The 22,282-nt window shown below is 44.0% G+C and overlaps 1 protein-coding gene across 3 annotated transcripts in view; it reads right to left on the reverse strand.

The window, feature by feature from the left end:
- The window catches only part of ADAMTS12 (ADAM metallopeptidase with thrombospondin type 1 motif 12), a 173,648-nt gene extending 152,666 nt beyond the window's left edge, over positions 1 to 20,982 (reverse strand). For all 3 annotated transcript variants that reach the window (XM_074165983.1, XM_074165985.1, XM_074165984.1), the window contains exons 1-2: positions 20,853 to 20,982; positions 15,709 to 16,070 (exon numbers count right to left, since the gene is read on the reverse strand). In XM_074165983.1, coding sequence (XP_074022084.1) covers positions 15,709 to 16,070; positions 20,853 to 20,982 — 492 coding nt within the window. The remainder of the gene's footprint in view (positions 1 to 15,708; positions 16,071 to 20,852) is intronic.
- Positions 20,983 to 22,282: the final 1,300 nt, after the last annotated feature.

A 22,282-nucleotide genomic window follows, 5' to 3' on the forward strand; every position in this document is an offset into this window, starting at 1 on the left:
AACTAGAAAAAATACCATATAAAGCAATATTCACAGCCATAACATGAGGAGAGTACACCAAAAGCTGCTCTGCTGCCTTCCTAGAAGAAAACATGTCCTAATTACAAGAAAATGGCCAATAAGGTTAACACAACCGGTTTGGAAATCATATTCCTTTCTAATGACCAGAACAATTCAGAGCACTGCTACGAAAAAAATATGATGGCCTAAAACCTCACCTGGGTAAATCAGTGTAGGTGATGATCTGGCATTACATATTATCATAGAATCATAGAATGGTTAGAGCTGGAAGGGACCTTAAAGATCATCAAGTTCCAACCCCCCTGCCATGGGCAGGGACACCTCCACTAGAGCTCAAAGCCCCATCCAGCCTGGCCTTGAACACTTCCAGGGATGGGGCATCCACAACTTCTCTGGGCAACCTGTGCCAGTGCCTCACCACCCTCAGAGTATTATTTAGCCTCTCTTTCATATTTAGCCTCTCTTTCAATCCACAGTTACCCCTTTTTCTGGAAGACAGTGACTATTCCTGAAAGCAGAGCTTTGCAGTTAGTTGTAGCTAATTTATTCTACCAGTTTCATTCCCTCCTTAGATTCGGATTGTCTCCCATGGAAGCAGTAATGGCCATTTAGCTATATAACCCTCCTTGGCATCCCTCTCCTGAATTGCTGCTACTCTCAGACTTTTGAACTCTTCTCCAAAGCCAAGTGAAATCCATTTCCTCATTTGAAAGAGAACACTTAATTGGATAAACAAGTGGCACGTTGTCTCAGTATCTTAGCTAGCAATAAATTAGAAACGTGAATTTCTCTATGTAAGGGAAAACCTGTACTATTCTAATTTATCACTTTTTTTCTAGCTGTTGGGACTGGGGTTCTACTTTGAAGAAATAGCAGTAGCTTCCTCTGTGCATTTTGATGCAAAAAAGGTTACATGCACCTGCCACTTTTGACAAGCATCTGCTACCAGGCTGTAATTTAACTAGATTATATAAAGATACATCAAAAACTGTCAGGAAGTACTGAGCCACTGTGAACTGACATGATGCAAAAATCTGCCAAGGGAAGAAATACGGCTTTAGTGTCATCTATAGACGTGGCCAAGACTGTTTAACGCAGATTATGATGTAATGAGGCCCTTTGAGGACAAAGAGCAACAAAGGACATCCAGATTTCATACAGAAAACAAAGCCAGATAGAACTTATTTTTAAAAGAAATCCTCAAATCTCATGGCAGAAACAGCAGCCAATTCTTGTTTTCTATACCACATACAATAACTTTTAAGAGAAGGGCATCTATATTGGCAAACACATATAGCAAGAAAACTCCATGTTGGTGAAAACCTGTTACATACCCTATGCCACAAGAACACAGGAATGGCCACATTGGATTAAAATAAAGGTCCCTTCAACCCCACACCCTTCAGCTGGCACCAGACAAGAGCAGGTTCTGTAAGAACAGGCTGTAAGAATGCTACAAGGATACTCAGTCACAATCACTGACCTCCAGATGTTCTGGCAATCTTCCTGTTAGGGACTTCATGAGTCAAAGGATGCTTTCCTCATCACTTCGCTGGAACTTCCCTCTCTCAGTTGCTCATTTGATCCGTTTACTACTCTGTCATCCAATACATCTCATTGCCCACATATTTCCCCACCTTCTAAGGTCAATTTAAATGATAGATTATGTCTCACAGTCAGTAATTCCACAATTTTATACTAATTGCTTTTGAAAAGCACGTTGTCTTATTGACTTTTTGGTTTTCATTAAATAATGTAGTCTCTCTGCTACAGCCTTGTCTCCTTCAACCACTTCCTTTATTCTCAGCCACATACTTGTTCACAAGTGTTTGAAAAAGCTCCCAATTTGTGCAACTTTAACAAGTTTTTCTTTAAGGCATTTTTTGCTTTTTTTCAGTTATCTTACCAGCTTGTATGTTAATTTTCATTTTTCCCTCACCTGATTATAATTACTAAATTAGCAAGAATTGTTTTTTTCTTTTACTTGCTTTTACTTCTTACTTTGTTTATTCCCACCAGCTTTTTGTGGTTTTCTTTTTTAAAGAATTAAACCAATAATAATGAATTATCACTTGTCTTAAGCTTCCAAGATATCATTAAACAAGTCCCATAAAATTTTAGTTACCCTACCAACTGCTTCTTTTTAAGCCTTCAACATTTTTTAAGCAGTTTCCCTCTTAAAAGTTAAGCACACATGAAGAGAAGGCACACTAGTTCTACAGGATTAGAAATCAGGGCTGCAAGCTCCAACACAATTTAACAGTTACAAAACATTGCTTGTAATTAATAACAATCTTGGAGTCCTAGTCTTAGATCTAGTACCTTATTATATTCAACACAGCACTAAGGCAACATAAAGATGTTTTTTACCTTAGCAGAAGGACCTCTGACAGTCCCAGTGTGAAAAAGAAGAGATAATAAAGACTGAGAAGCACACTTTCATCTTCCTATTTGTATTGCGCACCTTAACACAGCAGAAAGACTGGGGAGAGCAAATACTATGTATTTAATACCTGTTTGTAAAAATATTTAAAGACATAAATAATCTCCCTTGTCAGAATAGGACCACAGATGAAAAGTTCTCACTGACAGCTACAGTAATAATACCTGAGTAGGCTAAAGAAACTTAGCTAGAGGAAGGTGCAAATGAAATATAGCAATCTCAAGGGCAGTTATACTTCAGCAGCTGGTGTACTATGTGCTGCATAGCAGTCAAGGAGTGAAAAAAACCAACAACATCCAGTGATGCTGCAAAGGGCAGTTTTATTCCGTTCATGATTTCATACTCCATTTAAGATGCCCGAGTACACAACCACTGACTAAGAAATGAAGACACTACGCCAACTTTAAATGCCAAGGTAAAACAGGGACTACACATAAAACATCAACTCCAGGCCATCTATAAGCAAGATTAACTATGATTATTCATGAACCAAGTTTGGAAATCCTTTACTCCGAGACATTAAACTTCCCCTTTCCTGAGGAACGGCAGATGGGAAAACCATATACTCGCCGCAGAGAGATCTCCACGTGCTTTTTGCCTCCTGTGCCCTCTGTGAGACAGGCTGCTGGGGTCCACTGGTTTTATGCTATATACCACTTCGCATTACACCACACCCCAGCTAGTTTGTCAGCCACCCACCAGCATACCACACTACTGGTAGTGCTTCTTCATATGGCAACTCTGCTAAAGAAAAGTTATATTAAAAAATCCACCTTACGGAAAAAAAGGCTCTTTCCTTACCACATAAGATACAAGACTCATCCCTATTCATACTAAATTAATATATAATATTCATATATATAATATATGAATATGGAATGCGTTAATGGTAATTTTGTTCTCCAAATGATAGAGGAGCCAACGAGGAGAGGAGCCGTGCTGGACCTTGTCCTTACCAACAAGGAGGGACTGGTGGGGGATGTCAAGTTCAAGGGTAGCCTCGGCTGCAGTGACCACGAAATGGTAGAATTCAAGATTCATAGGAAAGTGAGGAAGGTGTGCAGCAAGCTTGCTACCCTGAACTTCAGAAGAGCAGACTTTGGTCTCCTGAGAGATCTGATTGGCAGGGTAGTATGGGAGAAAGAACTGGAGGGGAGAGGGGCCCAAGAAAGCTGGCTGGCATTCAAGGATCGCCTCCTCCAAGCTCAGGAGAGGTGCACCCCAAAAAAGAAGTCAGGCAAAATAGCCAGCAGGCCTGTGTGGATGAACAAGGAGCTGCTGGACAAGCTCAAGACCATAAAGGAGGCCTATAGAGGGTGGAAGCAAGGACGGGCAGAATGGGCAGAATATAAAGAAACTGTCTGAGTGGCCAGGAACCAGATCAGGCAAGCGAAAGCCCAGGCAGAACTAAATCTAGCCAGGGACTTCAAAAACAATAAGAAAAACTTCTACAGATATGTCAGGGATAAAGGCAAGACTAGGGAAGTTGTGGGCCCTCTCCAGAAGGAAACGGGAGACCTGGCCTCCCAGGATATGGATAAGGCTGAGCTACTGAACAACTTTTTTGCCTCAGTCTTCACTGGCAAGGGCTCTAACCACACTGCCCAAGTCACAGAAGGCAAAAACAGCGGCTCTGCGAATGAAGAGCTGCCCACAGTAGAAGATGATGAGGTTTGAGACCTCTTAAGAAACCTGAGGGTTCATAAGTCCACAGGACCTGACGAAATCCATCCACAGGTCCTGAGGGAGCTGGCAGACGAAGTTGCTAAGCCGCTAAGTTGCTGCCGCTTTTAAGGGCAGAGCAACAGATGTCATCTACCTGGACTTATGCAAAGTGTTTGACACTGTCCCGCACAACATCCTGGTCTCAAAATCGGAAAGTCATGGGTTCGATGGATGGACCACTCAGTGGATAAGGAACTGGCTGAATGGCCAAACTCAAAGCGTTGTGGTCAATGGTTCAGTGTCCAATTGGCGGCCAGTGATGAGTGGTGTTCCTCAGGGGTCAATACTGGGACCAGTGCTGTTCAACATCTTTGTCGGAGACATGGACAGTGGGATAGAGTGCACCCTCAGCAAGTTTGCTGACGACACAAAGCTCGGTGGCACGGTCGACATGCTGGAGGGAAGGGATGCCATCCAGAGGGACCTGGACAGGCTTGAGAGATGGGCTTGTGCAAATCACATGAAGTTCAGTCAGGCCAAGTGCAGGGTCCTGCACCTGGGACGTGGCAACCTCAAGCACAAATACAGGTTCGGTGGAGAATGGCTGGAGAGCAGCCCTGAGGAGAAGGACTTGGGTGTGTTGGTGGATGAGAAGCTCAACATGAGCCGACAATGTGCACTGACAGCCCAGAAAGCCAACCGCATCCTGGGCTGCATCAAGAGAAGTGTGGCCAGCAGGTCGCGGGAGGCGATTCTGCCCCTCTACTCTTCTCTGGTGAGACCCCACCTGGAATACCGTGTCCAGCTTTGGAGTCCTCAACACAGGAAGGACACAGACCTGTTGGAACGGGTCCAGCGGAGGGCCGTGAAGATGATCAGAGGGATGGAGCACCTCCCCCATGAAGACAGGCTGAGAGAGCTGGGGTTGTTCAGCCTGAAGAAGAGAAGGCTCTGGGGAGACTTCATAGCAGCCTTCCAATACCTGAAGGGAGCCTACAGGAGAGATGGGGAGGGACTCTTTGTCGGGAAATGCAGTGACAGGACAAGGGTAATGGTTTTAAATTGGAAGGGGGGAGATTTAGATTAGATATTAGGAGGAAATTCTTTACTGTGAGGATGCTGAGGCACTGGAACAGGTTGCCCAGGGAAGTTGTGGCTGCCCCATCCCTGGAAGTGTTTAAGGCCAGGCTGGATGGAGCTTTGAGCAACCTGGTCTAGTGGAGGTGTCCCTGCCCATGGCAGGGGGGTTGGAACTCGATGATCTTTAAGGTCCCTTCCAACTCTAACCATTCTATGATTCTATGATTCTAAATGATAGGTTTTTTTATTGTCAAATATATATATGACAACACCTGAACTGTCCATCTTCACTGCAGTCCAGAGCAAGATGCACCCATTACAGTACCTTCAGACAGAGGTGCAGACCAAAGGAACAACCCATGATTTTCTCCCGGCTGAAGCCCATTCTGCACAGGCCATGTTTCCTGGAGCACAGGGCCAGCTGTAGTGGCCCCTTCACATCGCCAAACCTCACCCGCCTCCTCTCTGATGCTTCCCATGCTGGCAAGCAGCTGCAGCAGCACCAAGCACCAGCATGAGGGCGAGGGAGCATTACGGTTACTTGCTGCTCCACATGGCTGCCCAAACAGATCCAGACACTTACCTGGCTTCATGCAGACCTCTCATGCATCAGACATACATTGAAGGACATGGACCTGTTGGAGTTGGTCCAGAGGAGGGCCACGAAGATGACCAGAGGGCTGGAGCACCTCTGCTATGAGGACAGGCTGAGAGAGTTTGGGTTGTTCAGCCTGGAAAAGAGAAGGCTCTTGGGGAGACTTTATAGTGGCCTTCCAGTATCTGAAGGGAAAGCTGGGGAGGGAATTCTTACAGGGGCATGTAGTGATAGGATGAGGGGTAATGGCTTTAAACTGAAAAAGGGGAGATTTAGATTAGATATTAGGAAGAAACTTTTCACTATGGGGGTGGTGAGGCACTGGAACAGGTTGCCCAGAGAAGCTGTGGATGCCCCATCCCTGGAAGTGTTCAAGACCAGGCTGGATGGGGCTTTGAGCAACCTGGTCTAGTGGGAGGTTGGAACTTGATGATCTTTAAGGTCCCTGCCAACCCAAACCACTCTATGATTCTACGATTAGTGCACTGTAAGAACCAGGCATGCAATGCCTACAGATGCTTGCTCAACCCTTTGACCTTCTTACAAACTTACAGCCCAGCAGCATGTTCGTGACCTGAGCAGGAAGGGCTCCATGCCATGGAATACACAAAGGAGCAGTGAAGGACAGCCACAGCTTATATTCACAAAGTACGCTTCATTCTAGCTTTTTCTTCATTTAACTACCTGCAAATGGGCAGGGTTGTAAGGGGCCAGAGCAGGCTCAGTACTGAGAATACAGACTGTAGAGTCAACCGCACAAAACTCAATTTTAACCTAAATGCACTCAAGTCTGCAACTTCCCCATACGTGATTATCATATACATGGCAAGACAGAGCCCCTCAGAGTCCTGGCAGCACTGACAGCACAATGAAAATGCTGCCTTTTAAAACCGGTAACTAGATTGTCTGGGGCTAACCATGGTACACTTGACCTACAAAGATTAATGATTTCTGGCTTATTAAAATAAGAGAGTAACAGTTCTAGAAAGAACTGCAGATACGTTTTCCATTCACTTAAAGAACCCAAGAAAAAGAAATTAGCATAAATTTAGGAAATCACATGCCAGGTTTGTTTGTTTTCAATTTAAGATTATGTTCCTGACTATAAACATTCACAGATAACAATATTGTTCTGCCAATCTTGCAAATACAAATTTGATCCACTGTATAGTGCAAAAAAATATTTGCAATGAATAGATTGCCAGCACAGTGCAAATCGTAAACAGTAATTATGCAACATTCAAAACATCAAAGACATGAGAAATATTTTGCATGGTGCACTACAATATCAGGTCTGTCATTCAACACTGATGGAAATACAGCCCAAAAGAGAATTCTACCAGTTCAGCTACCTCTGTACGCGCACCCTAAGTAACAGGCATTTAATCAGGGACTAATTAAACAAAGTTTTGAGATGAGAACAATTGTTTGGGACTTGTTGTTAAACTACCTGGCATTCACAAATATAAAGCTGGGGATTTTTTATGTCAATTCCTACCCTCACTTTAAAAACCCTGCAGACTGAGATAAACTAAAACAATGTAATGAACAAATGGAGACAATATTTTTCCAATAATTTCAGTAATTCTAAAACATAAACTGATAGCTTTCCTTTTAGGAAATTATCCACAATTTCATATTGCGAGGCAAAATCCTAAACAAAAATTTAGAACTGGATCCAACTAAAGTTCCAGTTGAAATTATACTATGTGGGCATGTCAGGAAAAGGAGGATGCGGGGAAATCAGTGATTGTTCAGTGATAAAATTCTCCAAACTAAACGTAGTTGATCTGAAGTTACTAGAAGCAATTATTCATGGTATATTTTTTGGCAGAGACATTTTTCTCAAGCGGTACACACAAACTGAAGTGTAATGGACTTCAGTAAGAGTGAAATACTTATGGAACTGGAATGACATTATGGGTAGTATCCACCAAGGAGATTTATAGTAATACAAATTATTTATATTTCTCTTGCTAACACAGAAGCATGTTAGTTCTTAACAGAGGAGTTTCTGCAAAAAGAAAATAAATTACTTAGGTTTTGGGGTTTTTTTTGCCACTGTGCTCAGTGTTTGACTGTTCATTGTCTCCTCCAAGACAATAGGTCTAGGAAGCACCTAAGAAGCTGATAAAAAGCTAGTGAAAAACAGAAGAAGATACATCTAAATCCATTTTTAAGTGTTATAATTCTTTGTAAAAGATTCATGTTTCTACCACCAAGTGACTCAGGGGAGAATAAGAAAGTATGTGAAAAAATAATTTACCAATAGATTCTGAACAAAGAAAACATACCCAAATCAAGAAATTTTATCTCAGTTGAAAACAGAGGCAAGGATGAACAAAGGGGACGTGTCCTTCTGCCCTGATCTTACTCTTCCCCAGAAATTTACTTAGTCATTGTTGGACAAAGGATGCTGGATAAAACAGACATACGCCCTATCCACAGTCTCTATTCTTACAATTTTAACCAGATTTGGTCCACAACTGGTCTACACAAGGAAATATATAGAGCTAATGCTGCATCCAGATAAACATATATTAAAGTTTGGACTGAGCATTTAGAATCATCTCTGTTTTAAATATATACATTTAAAAATGGGAAAAGACTGTAATTTGAACAAAAGAAAACTTCAAATCAAAAACAGTGTCTGCATGAGCCTTTACTGTGTGTTACTACTACAATGGATTTAGATCTACTCTTAGGATCTCCGTGCACCAACAAGCCTAAGCAGTTTATTAGGGACTTGCTCTTTGCCATGAGAATTGGAATGCGCAAGGATGTGTTTAAACATAGGCACTGTTTAGTCAAGATAACCAGCTTTTTTTCCCGCCTTTTTTTTTACTACTTATTTACTTATTTATTTTTAAAGCTTGCAATTTCAGATGAGTCTTTCTCTAGAGCACACTCTGAAGCCAGTGTGTATATAAAGTATATAAATATCCCAGCCTAAATTACTAAATACTTAAGTTCTGTTGCAATTTACAAATGGGCTGGGAAAGTCCATTGTTAAGTACCAGTTTCTGGGAAAAACCAATATATTTGGCCATGGCTTGGTAATACCTCATACATACAACAGCACAGAAGCTTTCTCAGCACACAACATGGGTCTTAAACCAAGAGATTTAACTGCTGTAACTGTTCTGCAATGACAGAGCTACATATAGGTACACAGATTCACATGCATGTGTGCCCAATATATCTGTATATATAACCGTGTCCTGATGCTGACACTGCTCAGGGACTGCGACTGCTCCTCTCTGACAGTCAGACAAAGAGAACTGAAGAGGCAGGACCTGATCTTCAGGCTGCTGTTTTTCAGCTGGTGCCAGAAGCCAGGCTCACACAGCTGCTGTAGAAGTGCCACTAGCCCATCTATCCTCCAAGCGCAAGCAGCAGACACAGACTATTTGGGTCTGTTGTTTACGTCACCCACTGTTGTTCACCACCTAACATCCTGCCAATGTTTGTCTGCTCAAAACAGGAGCAAGACAGGCTTTTCTTGGTAATTTTCTTCTTTTTTTTTTTTTTAAACAGCTAGAAAATAAGGCATGCAATTGGCAAGATGTGACCCTATTAATGTCACATTATATGCATCACTGACTGGGTATGTAGAGAACGAAGGAACTGAAGCTTTCCTTCTGCTCATTACTAATGATTACATACAAAGCACGTGCTGTGATGGGCAGCAGGTACCACATGTTGTAAATATGGCAATAGTGCAAACAATTCTGCTTTACTTCCAAGGTGGACCCTTCCTCTCAGTAACGTGAAAATGGATTAAAGATAAAAAAGAAAAAGTTCTATGAACAGCAGAACTATGAAAATTTTGTTTCCCCACAGATCTGATTCTCACATGTGCTCAATTTCCTCACTTAGTCATTTTCTCCAATCTCTCCTGAATCCTCCAGCACTCCTTACCATCAGCTGCACTCTGCTCAGTAGAGACTTACAGTTGTGCTGAGCTACTGGTCAACCTACATGTGTTCATCCATCACTTCACTGATCAGAAGTTCCCACCTTTACTTGCAAAATTGGTTAAGAACTTAACGGCTTTGATACTTCTGTTTCTCTTTCAGATTGGGCTGAATTTGACCAACAACTTCCAAAGATACTAGAAGAAACAAAGAACAGACCACCTTACAAACCTCACATTGTTAAGAATCAAGGCAAAACAGATGTTATGCGTATTTTTAAATTCTGTATTCTGAGCCTTTAGACTGAAATCACAATCCTAGTCTCACTTTAGTAAAAGAGACACTTTTTATAAAAAACACCAAACTCATGAAATCATGAGTGAAGACTTTCAGAAAAAAGAAAAAATACACACACATACATAGAATATGCATTAAAAAGACTCATGAAAACTGGAAATATGATTGACAGCTCTGAACACTAACAATATTCCTAAGTAATTACAAATAAGTAGGTACAGATTTAAACAATAGAGTGAAATTTCTTTAAAAAAAAATTAAAAAAAGAGTCTGTCTTTCATATTCTCAAAAAACCAGTTATCTTAAAGGAGCATTCTAAACCTGGGTACTCCATTCATATCAGTTCATACTGACTAATCCTTATTTTAACGTAACCAATCAATGACTGTTCCACTGACATGTAACAACTACATTATAAAAACTCCAGCCAAACCCAGCTTCTGGGCTAACAACTTCATATTGGTTAAAGGTGACAAGGCCAAGACCAGGAGCCACAGACACAGCCGAATTCTCATGTATTGAGATCACTGATGAGATTCGTTTGACCTGTCAATTAGAGTATTTTTGCAGACAAAAGACTGGGGGAAGGGAGCTGGCAGATGGATAGTTGAAGTTCAAACACAAAGAAAAGGGATGGATGTTAAAGTACTGCAGCAAATACTAGTCAAAGTTTGAATGATGAATCTCTTTGGGAGAAAAAGCCAACAGAACAAACAAAACACACACCTTGATCATCTTAAAAAAAAAAAAAAAATCACCAAAAACCAAAACCACTCGATACAACCAACACACTAGCCAAGCAAGGAGAATATCCAGATATTTATTATTATAAGGAGAAAACAGGCAAACCAATTATGACATAGAATAGATGCACAGGGAACACTGTATTTAATTTCAGTATAAATTTTTCTACTTACAGCATTTCCCGTACTACTACCTAAGAGACGAAACATGAGAGATATGTAACAGAGTTAATTAGCAGGTCTTTCCTTCTTTACACGTGCCAGAACAAACCAAACCACAACATTTAGACTTTGGAAGCTCCATTACATCTAACCATGGAGCAATTCCCATGCCCAAGGAAGAGGCTGGCAGCTTGCTTTCGTGCCTGGCATTCTGCAAACACCTTATTCCTATATTTTGGTTCCAGCAGATTATCACTAGCTGGACAAACTAAAAGAGGCTGCTCGGGAGATGTCACTGACATCTAAGTAAGAAGGCACAACTGGCGGATAGGGTCATCTGCCGTATCTTCAATCACAAACAGGACCCACCAAGTCCTATAAAGCAGGGGAATGGAAAACAAAGACGTGAGAGCCTCTCTTACAGGAAGCAAGAAGAGAGGAGTGAAGTGGAAGAGACCTCTATAGAAGAAATTGTGTATTCGTCTCACAGTACCCTTGTTCCCAGAATGAAAATCATAGCACTACAGGAATGCCTCCAACCCACCTCTTAAAATAATGGCCTTCAACACAGTATGTGTGTCCAAGTGTGCTCTGGGGCTGTACAATTCCATGCCCCGGATCAGCACTGAATCCAGTTTCAGGTGGTCACAAGTGCAGCTGAAGGAAAGATTAGATCTTCCTGCACTGCCACATACTTACCCACTTACCATAATCACAAAACACTTGGATTTGAAGAGAAACAATTTTGTTGGCCACAGGTATACCACAAGGGAATAGAAAGATGTGGCCATTTTTCTGGGTTATAGGACTGAATTGTGTAGAACAGTAGCTTTGCAGAGCTCTGGTAACTACCTTTAACAACAGATTAACAAAAAAATTGCTAATAACCAACCAATCTCACAAATCAGGAGATGAAGAATCAGAAAGAAATCCCTATTATAAGCTTAGCAATGTATTTTTTTCTTCTGCTGCTTTAGAACAAAGTATTATAAAACTGTTTTAAAGTAGAGATTACTTTATCCCTAACCTCATCCAAGGAAAACACTGAGCATTGTGACATCTTGATGCAGGCTTTCCATATCCACAGGAGAGGAAAGTCTAAACAGCAGTATTATCCCACTTTCATAGGGCACACTACTGCTGAAGTCCTGCTGCGGTACCTGCACACAACTGTTCAGCCTGGGACAGATGATAAGATGGTAACACATGGGTCAGCATAGAAAAGGCATCTCACGCTAACTAGAAAAGCTTCTTGGCATGTAGCAGGAGCAGATATCATGCTGAGTTCTCTGTAACTGAAGCAAATCTGCAATAGATAAAATGCCACTGGTGGATTTTACGCTGCACCGAGTGGAACGGATTAAGAGTATAGGCAACACTGCATAAACACCAGAGCTTGCTCTTAGGCTTCATATAATGGTGATATCCTTCAATAAGGGGAACAGTTACATTCAAGCAGAATTTAGACACCACTCTGCTTGTCAGTGACAAACTTGCCAGGTGTGTCAGAGAGGACATAGCTCTGCCCAGAGAGGACCCACTTGGAGCACCTCCCACCCACTGCCATGTGAAGAGAATCGGTCATACAGCCACCAATTAACTATTAACAGAGGGCTTCCCCGACCGTGGCTGGGCACAGAGGGAAGAAAAGGTGGGGGAAACCTTTCAAAAGTCCTAGGAACAGGCAGCAGACTTGGCCCAGTTTTCTACAGATTGCCAGGATATGGAGCAGCCACTAGGTTTGGTGTGTATCCTGTCACCGCTAAGAAACAGCAGTGTTCTGCAGTCCCAGACTTTGGGAGGGGGAATAAATACACAGTGATTCATGACTTCATACTGCGTTCCTGTTGCCCGACAACAGCAATTCTAGTAAAAGCTGATGCCCATCAGGACAGAGACAACCCTCTGACCAGCTGGAGACAGCCAAAGCAGAATCTGCCCACAGCGCTACACAAAGCCCAGTATGGCCAGGAGCCCACCAGGTACATGTGTGCAGACCATTCTCAATTTCCATACTAATGTTCTTCCATTCTTCTGCCATTTCCGTGCCAATGCTTGTATGGCCTTTGAAGACAAAAGTATTACCAGAAGCAACTGTCAATTGACAGCTCCACACTGTAAACAAGTGTCAAGGAAACAAAGCCTTAATGATGCTCTGTCATCTAAAAATACTATAAACAATGTCTGTGTTACCAACGAATAAAAGAGGGCCTTGTTCCTAATGAAGAGGATAGACTATCAGAGAAAAACTCATTCCCCAGCTCTGTAGGACCCAGTGCATAAACCCAGGGTATTCATTCAACTTCACTAAGCTTTGCTCCCTCCCAGCCCTACTGAGGGGATAAGATGACAGGACTAACGCACAACTGAGAATTAAGGCATTAATGTTTGGAAATGTTCTTTATCATCTTTTGCAGAAAGGCACTGTGGCATTATTAGAAGTGTGCCCTAAATAGCCTGCCAAGACAAACCTCAATATTATTTCCACTGAGAAAGACAAAACCTAAACTATTTCCTCCCTTTACTTCCTTTTGGAAACTTTCCTGTACCTAAAAGATTTCACGTCTGCTCTCTCACCAAGTGCCACAGTTTGATCCATTTCTGGTGTTCCAGTAGTGACTTGTCTCTGGGGTTTCCTTCTCCAACTGTGACCCAAAATAAACAGTGAGGTCTGCCCCGCTCCTCCCATGTTAACGCAGCCTCCTGCATTATTCTACAAGACCCAGAAATGCAAGACTTAACCAGGTAACTGACCCAGAGCAGAAGACACAGAGCTTACAGCATCATGTTCTTCAACCTGTTAAGAAGGTCGTGACCTATTTAGCATGAAAGGGAAACAAGGATATCACAATGTGTTAGAAAAAAGATGGGTTTGGAAATTAAAACTTTAGTTCCCCCAGATCCCTGCTAGTTTGTCATCTTTATCCTCTTGTCCAATTCTGCCCAAATCCCTTTATGAACCTACCCATTTGTTTCCAAATATATTCTGAAAATAGAGATGTATCTATGTTTTAAAAAACAAACAATGTCATACAATGACTGTCCTCCCCATTATTATATCTTAAATCTGTCACACTGTTGTTCCACTTGCAGACAACTTGGGAAACATATAAATACATAGGAAAATGAAATTTGTGAGACATCAGCTTACTTTGTTTTCAAAACAACTAAGGAAATGCTACAATTCCTAGGTAGGATGACATTCTAGCTGAAAAAGCAACATCCTGTCAGCCTGGAGAAGCACTAATGGCAAAAAGCTGTTTCCCACATTTTGAAGGTGTCACTTTTCTTTTTCAATCATTTGTCAATATGATTTAGTCAAACAGATGCCCCTCAAAATCATACCTTCTCAGCACCGTCCCCTGGATTTATGCAGAAGAAATTTGATTCTGAAGAGTCTCATGAATAAAAATGAATAATAAGAGTTATATCTTTGCTACATGAGCATTGCCTGTGTAATGCCAGTGGAAGCAGGAATATATTTCAAAATAAAAATACAAGGGAGATGGAAATCCATTTTTAGGCTTGCTGTATTTTCAGTGCTGTGTGAGCGACCTTTATGAGACAACACAAATCTACACCACACACCTTTGTTTTGTTCTTATACACTGCTATTACCATGGAAATTCAGGAACTTGCAAATATGAAATACTTTCAAATACACTTCACATGAGAGGAACTCATTCCAGAAAGAGGATTAAAACCAGGACTTCCCTCCTGTACCATCCTTAGGATTTTATTTTGCCCCACTTCAGGCTTTTGTTTTGTTTTGGGGACAGGGGGGAGGGCAGTGTTGCAAAAATCAACACATTCTTAAGCAATTCACTTGGACAAAATTGCAAGATAACATTTCAACCACTTCCCACTCAATATGTCAGCAAAGAGGATATTCCAGTAAAACACATTTCTTTAATCAAATCAGTACTTTCCAGTATTACAAATTTTTTCACCAGCTCCTATCACTAAGAAAGCCAAAAGTTAGCAGTTTAGGGATCACACACTATCCTGTCACTCATTACATTGTAAATTGGTGCCTCAAAGCACCAATAAGCTAGCTTATCAAAGACTATCTCAACAACAACAAAAAAAAAAAGCACAGTATGTTTATCATTTCATAATTTACCTAAGCTGTCAAGCCAAAACAACTTTAGGAAGGGAACATCACTAATTTTCCTGTTCCCCATATTTGAAGGCTAAGGTGTCAGTTCTTACCAGCTCTCGGGTTACGAGGCTCGAGCACACCAGCACTCCCCTGGCTCGAGGTGGTGGGCTGAGGAGCTGTTTTATTGGGACCCATTTCCCAAAGCACACGTTCAGGATACAGTCCTGACCCAGGCTGTCACAGGTGAGGACCCGTACAGCAGCCACTGCTGCCAAAGCATATCCTGGGAAGCTGGCACCTTTCAACCACACTGTTTTATCTTCCTCTTCTTCCCGTCTCAGACCCAAGGATCCTTATCAACTCGCCATGTGCAATTCATTATTTCATATAACTCTTTTTATCGAGTAGTTTAGAATTAATCTCCTAAAGTAAACTAGCTTACAATTTCTCCTCATGGAATGGGTTTTTAGTATCTCAAATAAGTTGGTCTAATTCCATGGTGTTTACCTGTTCTCAGTTCTACTTTCCTCCCTCATAGGAAAAAACGGAAAAAATCTTTTCAATGGAGAAACATAATACATCCCAGGAAGGAAAAAAAAAAAAAAAAAAAAAAGAAAATAATAAAGAAAAAAACAGAAATACACATGGTGCTGTAGGGCAAAAAATTGGGTCACATCACTTACCAGGCCATTGCACGTGCTGATCGCTGCTGTCCCGCTCCCAGAACCTGGCTGCAGCACTGTGCCAATGAAGTGGCAAGGAACTCCTGAGCGAGTTGCAATCTTCGCACTAGTGTGGTTGCCATGTCTCCTTTCTACTACGTAGTTATGGGAAAGAAATCCCACATGGACAGTCAAATTAAAAAACAGATCCTTCTCCTCATGGTTAATTTTGTAATACACCACATTTTCCTTTTTGCTGAGATGTCTCTTCTTCCTTGTGTTTGATATGTGATGGTGCAAATTAAACGAAAGAAAATGCCCGCTTGCATCTACTCTTGCTGGCTCAACCACGTGGTATTCTGGCAATGTCTTGATAAATTGCTCTGAGAGGAAGGAGGAAAAAAAGAAGCAAAACTAGGGTGAGTGCTAGCCTGTTCAGATCTCAAATGATTTAAAGGGAAACACAAAAGTGACAGCAATTCACCACACCATACTACTGACATAAAGGCAGGCAGTACATAGAACACCGTGCAATACAATCCTCATTTGGGCTTTCCACTCTCCCATTATAGCTAAATATTCTTCTTTTCAAGTATTTTGTCACCATTCATATAAAGGATTGGCTGTCACACACACACCCCTTCCCAGTCCCACAAAAGCTGGAAACCCTCTCTGTCCCAGGTCCCCGGTACACGATGCTCTGACCAAGGAGATCATTCTCACATGTTCAGAAAGCTGACCACCTAAAGCAGGAGACAAAGCCTCACAAATACACATGGCTGAAGAGAACACTACTAATTGACTTGATAGGCTGTAGCAATAGCACCACGGTAGCACCAGCTTTAGCAGATGTCACAGCAGAGGAGGGAATTATAAAGAAGGGTTTGAAAGGGAATGAAATAACTATGCCCTTTTGTATAAGGGGTTCCAGCCAGGGTAAGATTGGACACCTCATCACTTACCAGGATCTAGGAGGGGAAGAAAGCATTACTGGCATTCTTGTCTCCTGCTATGATACAGAGAAAACACCACCTGTTCCCAGTTTTATTTTTTTTTAAATTATTGTAAAACTCAAAAGCCCCAAGCAAATAACATAAATCCACATAAAACACAGTCCCTAAGAACTCATACCTTAAGGGCCAGATCTTCTGCTTGCATACTTGACTTCAGCCCAAGAAATTGCAGCCTGAACGTATTTCATTGAAGAGAAATTGTGAGGATACATGTCATTCCAGTTCCTCTTTCCCCAGGGCTGTTCTTCATTCCCAAAGTCCCAGCCACTTACACATGAAGTGATTACACCTCATTCATTAATTAAACTGGTTAACAAAGCAATTAGCCTGCTCCAGGTACTTCCAGAGCAATTTACTTCTCCCTAGGACTGGTAAGCCAATCCTTCTAGAGACACTTCTCTCTCTACTGCCTTCACCTTCAAAGCCACACAGCATAAATCATGCCCAGACAGAGAGCTGTCTGGATTCGTCCCCTTCGGGAAGGAACGTATATTTTTTTGTCCTCATTAGCTGCAGTATGAGATGTGGCTGCCCATGTTTCCTCAGGCCACGTACCCCTGAGACATGCCCAATGAAACACTCCCAATTCAACAAAAACCAAAAATAAATCACACAAAACCCCCAATCCCCAGCACATATACAAAACTACATGAGAAATTTGGCCTTGTCTCAGTAGCACCTTTATTTCAGAAGCAAGATTATTCTCATACACAACAGATTTCTTTATACACAAGCCTTCCCACCAGCCTTCAATGACTTTATGCCTTTGCAGGATAAGCCACAGCAGTCGGGGTTTAGATCTCCACAGTGGCAGGTCTTGACAACATCAAGACTAACACCAACCACAAGTTCTGAGAGACATCTCTTGCCCTTGTCCACGTAAGTACAGAGGGGACTGAGACACTGAAAACTCAGTCCACACCTTCGTGCCTGCAGTTTACACAGCCTGTAAACAGGACAAAAGGTGCCAGTTGCCTGACAATCCAGCAGCTGAAGCTAAACTAAGGTCCTCCCCTTCCTCACTCTCCAGAGTGAAGCAAAAAAATATGGGCAGAGAGAAGGGAAACACCCAAAAACATGGCTTACCTACAGAAGTTGAATTACAAGACTTCTGGGAAGTTCCACATCCCATACTGTGCCAGCAAAGACAGGCTAACGGAGAATACTGCAAGACCAGACCCCCATTTCAATGGTTTTCAGCACAACTCATGAAATAATCAAATTAAATGCCTGAAGGAAAACTTACTCACTTGCTGTCACTATGCAATTTGCCTCTGCTTGATGTCTTGAGCTTAATTTGTTGTGGCTTAACTGTTAAGCTCCATGCAAGACCAAAGACTTGCGGTTTCGGACTTCAAATTATTCAAGGAAGTTTTCTATTTCATCACTACAGTAATTAATGTGTAGAGGTTAAGGCAAATTAGACACCATCATCAGTACAAGGGAACATAATGCCTGAGCATCTGGTACCAACAAGATTACCAAAGCAGAGAACAACTTCTTCCACCCACTCCTTAAATACTCATTTCTGAATAGTAGTCACTGGAGAGGGGCTGTAATTGCAAAAATGAATTATTAAAAAGTTTTCAAGAGACCAGAGGGAATAACATTACAACACAACGAAGTCAAACAAGATGAGGCTAAAGATTTTTCTGCAAGTAATCATTATCAGTTTTGTCTAGACTGTTGGGTAGAGGTTAGCAAAGACAATCCTACCAAAACCAGAACAATTTACTGAGCTCCCCATTATGCCTAACATAACAGTTGACCCTTCTAGCTGGAGAAGGGCCTAAAACAAAGACAGGAGGTACAACTTTGGCGATACCTTGCTGCCCTTCTGTGAAAGAATAACACTCAAATAGAAGGCAGGGGCAACCATCAGAATAACTTAATATTTGCAACCCAGACTGCACAAGAATGAGGGTTCTATTCTTCAACACTGACTGCTTCAATTTTCCTAAAGTAATAATTAATTCATGTTAAAACACCATAGGTTCCCATCAGACTTAAAGCCAGCAAACATTAAATGGAGGGAATCTATCCCAGTGCCACTGACAAGCCTTGGGGCTGGCATGTTACAGCGTCCTCCTTGGCCACCTAGCACACCCTCCACTCCAGGGATGCCCTGCCTGTCGAGTGGCACTGCTCAGGATTTATAGTCCAGGAAAGGGAAGACTTCCCTGGGAGGCTTGTGTAGCTCCAACGAAGGTTCTAGCTTTCCACAACTGCAGCTTAAGCACACCGGCTTCCGTCGGTGCCGCAAGCAAGACCGAAACATCACACCGAGCTGGACATGGTCAAATCAGTACTTTGCGTTGCAATCACAGTGTTTGCACAGGCCCTTCTGGCAACACGGGACAAGCAACGTTCAGGCTCTTCGCGCTTGTTTGACAAGTTTAAGTTGTTGGAGAAACCTTCCCTACAGACCCTCCAAATTGTGCATCTGTTAAAACATCTGATAATATTCAAAACCACTGCTGTCTGTTCTGCTCCTCTGTGGATTCAACTTTATCACACATGGCAGAGAACTGCCTATATTAAGAATGGCTGTACACAAAGTGAATAAACTGGGATAAAGAGAAAAACATACACGGTCTGTCACACATGACAGGAAATAGATAATTTCTTTTAGACAGATAACATGTTTTCTGACAAAATTCCTTTAAGATGTGACACACTATCATTTGCCATTGTTTCATCTCCGCCTTTGTACTTCATCTACATCTGCCCCTCAGACCCTCTGGCTTCTTTTTAAACAACTCCTTGGGATAGGAAATAGCATTGGTCATCTCTGGCGGAAGCATCTTCCAGAGGAAAAGAAAGGCTCTGTACCCAAAAAACATGCCGAGCTGTGAAGCCTCATGGCAGGACGCAAGCCTTTAACATTCAGCAAGGGCATCCTTAATTGCTCTCTGTACCACACTCACTGTGGATGCGGAGGGAGCACAACACTTAAAGTCACTTCAGCTGTGTGAGACGCAAATTTTAGTCCTTCATGCTTAGCGCTGCATTCAATCTTTCTTTGCGAAAAATTAGCCAAATTTTGAACTGTCCTTTTACACAAAGCTATTTGCAAACTCTAGGGAAAGCCTAGGTTTTTCATGCCTAGCAAGTTAAATTCTACATTCATTTCCAGATGCCTGACGAACAGCTACTACATGCTAACACAGCCATCCCTTTGTGTCCCATGTAGTCACAGAAATGCAATGATTGCTTGCATTCACTTTAAATGAATCCACCAGGAACTAACTTCAGGATAATTGTTCACTTTTCAGCCAACTTACTTAACCACTTTTCACAATCTCTGAGGGGCACAGACGATCTTCTCTCCTCTGTGTTCGAGCTCTCCCACTGACAGCACCACAGCTGTTGATTGCATCAGGAAGGAAAATTTCCTCCTACACTTTCGGATCTTCTACCACCAGGCAGAGTCTTCCAGCTAATCATAATTTTTCTCTCGTGGGAGCTACTTCTCTTATTTTGCTTATAGCAGGCAATGTGATAAAATTCTGGAGTTACACTCCCCCAGCAAGACTTGCAGCTGTTTGGGGCAATGAAGTTAACCCACCTGGGCGGGAGCAGCCTCAAGAGTCTCATCCCGCAGAGGAAGACTCAATTTACTGTCCTCAATGAAGATGAACAACTCAAAAGTAGGGTTTATATCCTGCAGTTTGCGCTGCTGCAGTACAGATGCCATGATTTGTTTAAAAAAAAATAACCAGGACAATACACATTTTCAGCTCAGTGCTACTAAACGATGCTGGTATTTAGGGAGACGCCTCTTAAGGAGGAAGATGAGCAAAAAGCAGGGTTTAGCCATGCCTTCCCCAATCTCAGAGCAACCCAACGACTCCCGCAAAGCAGCAGGGAGGGAGGCACAGCCAGATCCGTGTGCCCTCACGGAAAAACTTTAAAGCCCGGCGGGAGCAGCCCGCCCCGGGGGGCTGCGCTGCCGGCTCCTCGCTCCGCCGGCGCCCGGGCAGTAACGCTGACACCCAAACATGGGGCCGGAACGGCGGGGCTCGCCGCCCCTCTCCGGCCTCGGCCACCGCCGAAGAGCCGCGGCTCGACCGGCTGGGAGCACACCCGCGGCGTGGCGGACCCCACTCCCCCTCACGCCGTGCCCGGGGAGTTCCCCGCACCCCCACTCACCTTGCCTCCCGTCGGGGAAGAGGAGGGAGCCGCCGACCGGCGGGGCCCTGCCCAGGCAAAGCGCTTGGGCGTGAAGGACGAGGAGCCAGAGGGAGAGGTGTGCCGACCGGCTCGGCGGGACACATGGCATGGTGCGGGGCGGGGAGCTGCCAGCGGAGGGCCGCGACCCCCGACGCCTAGCCGGGCCGCGGCATGGCCGGGCGGCGGGACAGCGGCCGAGCGGCCTCCCGGCGCCGCCGGGACACAGGCGCCGCTCCACGGAAGGGCTGCGCGGGGCCGTCCCGGTGTCTGGTTTCTGCCGGCGGAGGAAGGAGGGAGCCGCTCCCGGGAGCCCCCGCCGCGGAGCCGCCGGGGTTAACACGGCGGAACGAACCGGGCCGGGGCCAGCGCGGCGGGGAGGGGAAGAGAGGCCGCCAGCGGGGGCTGCCGCCCCCCCCACTCCGCCCTCCTCGGCGGCAAAGGTGGGGCGCGAGCCCCGGCAGCCCTCGGGGAGGGCCGTCCCGCACAAAGCAGCCTCCCCTCCCCCGCCCCACGCTGAGGGGCCGGGAGAAGGAGCCCGCCGCGGCCTCGCAGCCCCGCACCCGCCCAGGCAGAGGCGGGGGGCTGTGGGTGTGTGTCCCCACCTCGGCTTGTGGCGAAACGGCTCTAAGCACGCGCGTGTTCAACGCTTTCTCCGCCGTTTCCCGCCGCAGCGGCGAGGGTCAGCAGAGGCCGCGCCCCGCCTGAGGCGCCCGGAGGGCGGGTGGCAGCCCAGGGCCCCTCAGGGCCCGACCGAGGCCTCTGGCCCCCGCGGTGCCGAAGCCCGGCTCCCCTGAGGCCGTTCCTGTGTTTTAACAGGGTGCTGCCACGTTGGGGTTACTTCTGAGTGTCCTCCCTTTGCAGGGAGCTTCTAATCGCCTTGGCGCCTCAATTTTTCAGTGTGCGCTATGTGTTGTCCACCAAGGATCCCCTCAGGCAGCCTCTGGCAAGGCTGTCACCCGGCTCCCACTCTGTGGCTGGTCCTTGAGACCTGGGCTGCATTCCTTGATCGCTTCAATAGCCTTCTGCTTAAAATTGCCTGCACCGTGTGTTTCTTGGATAGTTTCATGGCAATCTGTGCTTAATTCATGGAATCATAGGATGGTTCGGGTTGGAAAGGACCATTGCAGATCATCTTGTTTCAACCCCCCTGCCATTGGCAGGGACACTTCCCCCTAGACCAGGTTGCTCAAAGCCCCATCCAGCCTGGCCTTGAACACCTCCAGGGATGGGGCATCCACAGCTTCTCTGGGCAACCTGTGCCAGTGTTTCACCACCCTCACAGTAAAGAATTTCTTCCAAATTTCTGATCTAAATATACCCTTTTTCAATTTAAAACTGTTTCCCCTCATCCTTTGTTATGTTACCTCATAAAGATTCCTCCCCATCCCTCCTGTAGGCCCCTGTAGGCA

This window comes from Numenius arquata, chromosome Z (genome assembly GCF_964106895.1).
Source record: "Numenius arquata chromosome Z, bNumArq3.hap1.1, whole genome shotgun sequence".
NCBI lineage: Eukaryota > Metazoa > Chordata > Aves > Charadriiformes > Scolopacidae > Numenius > Numenius arquata.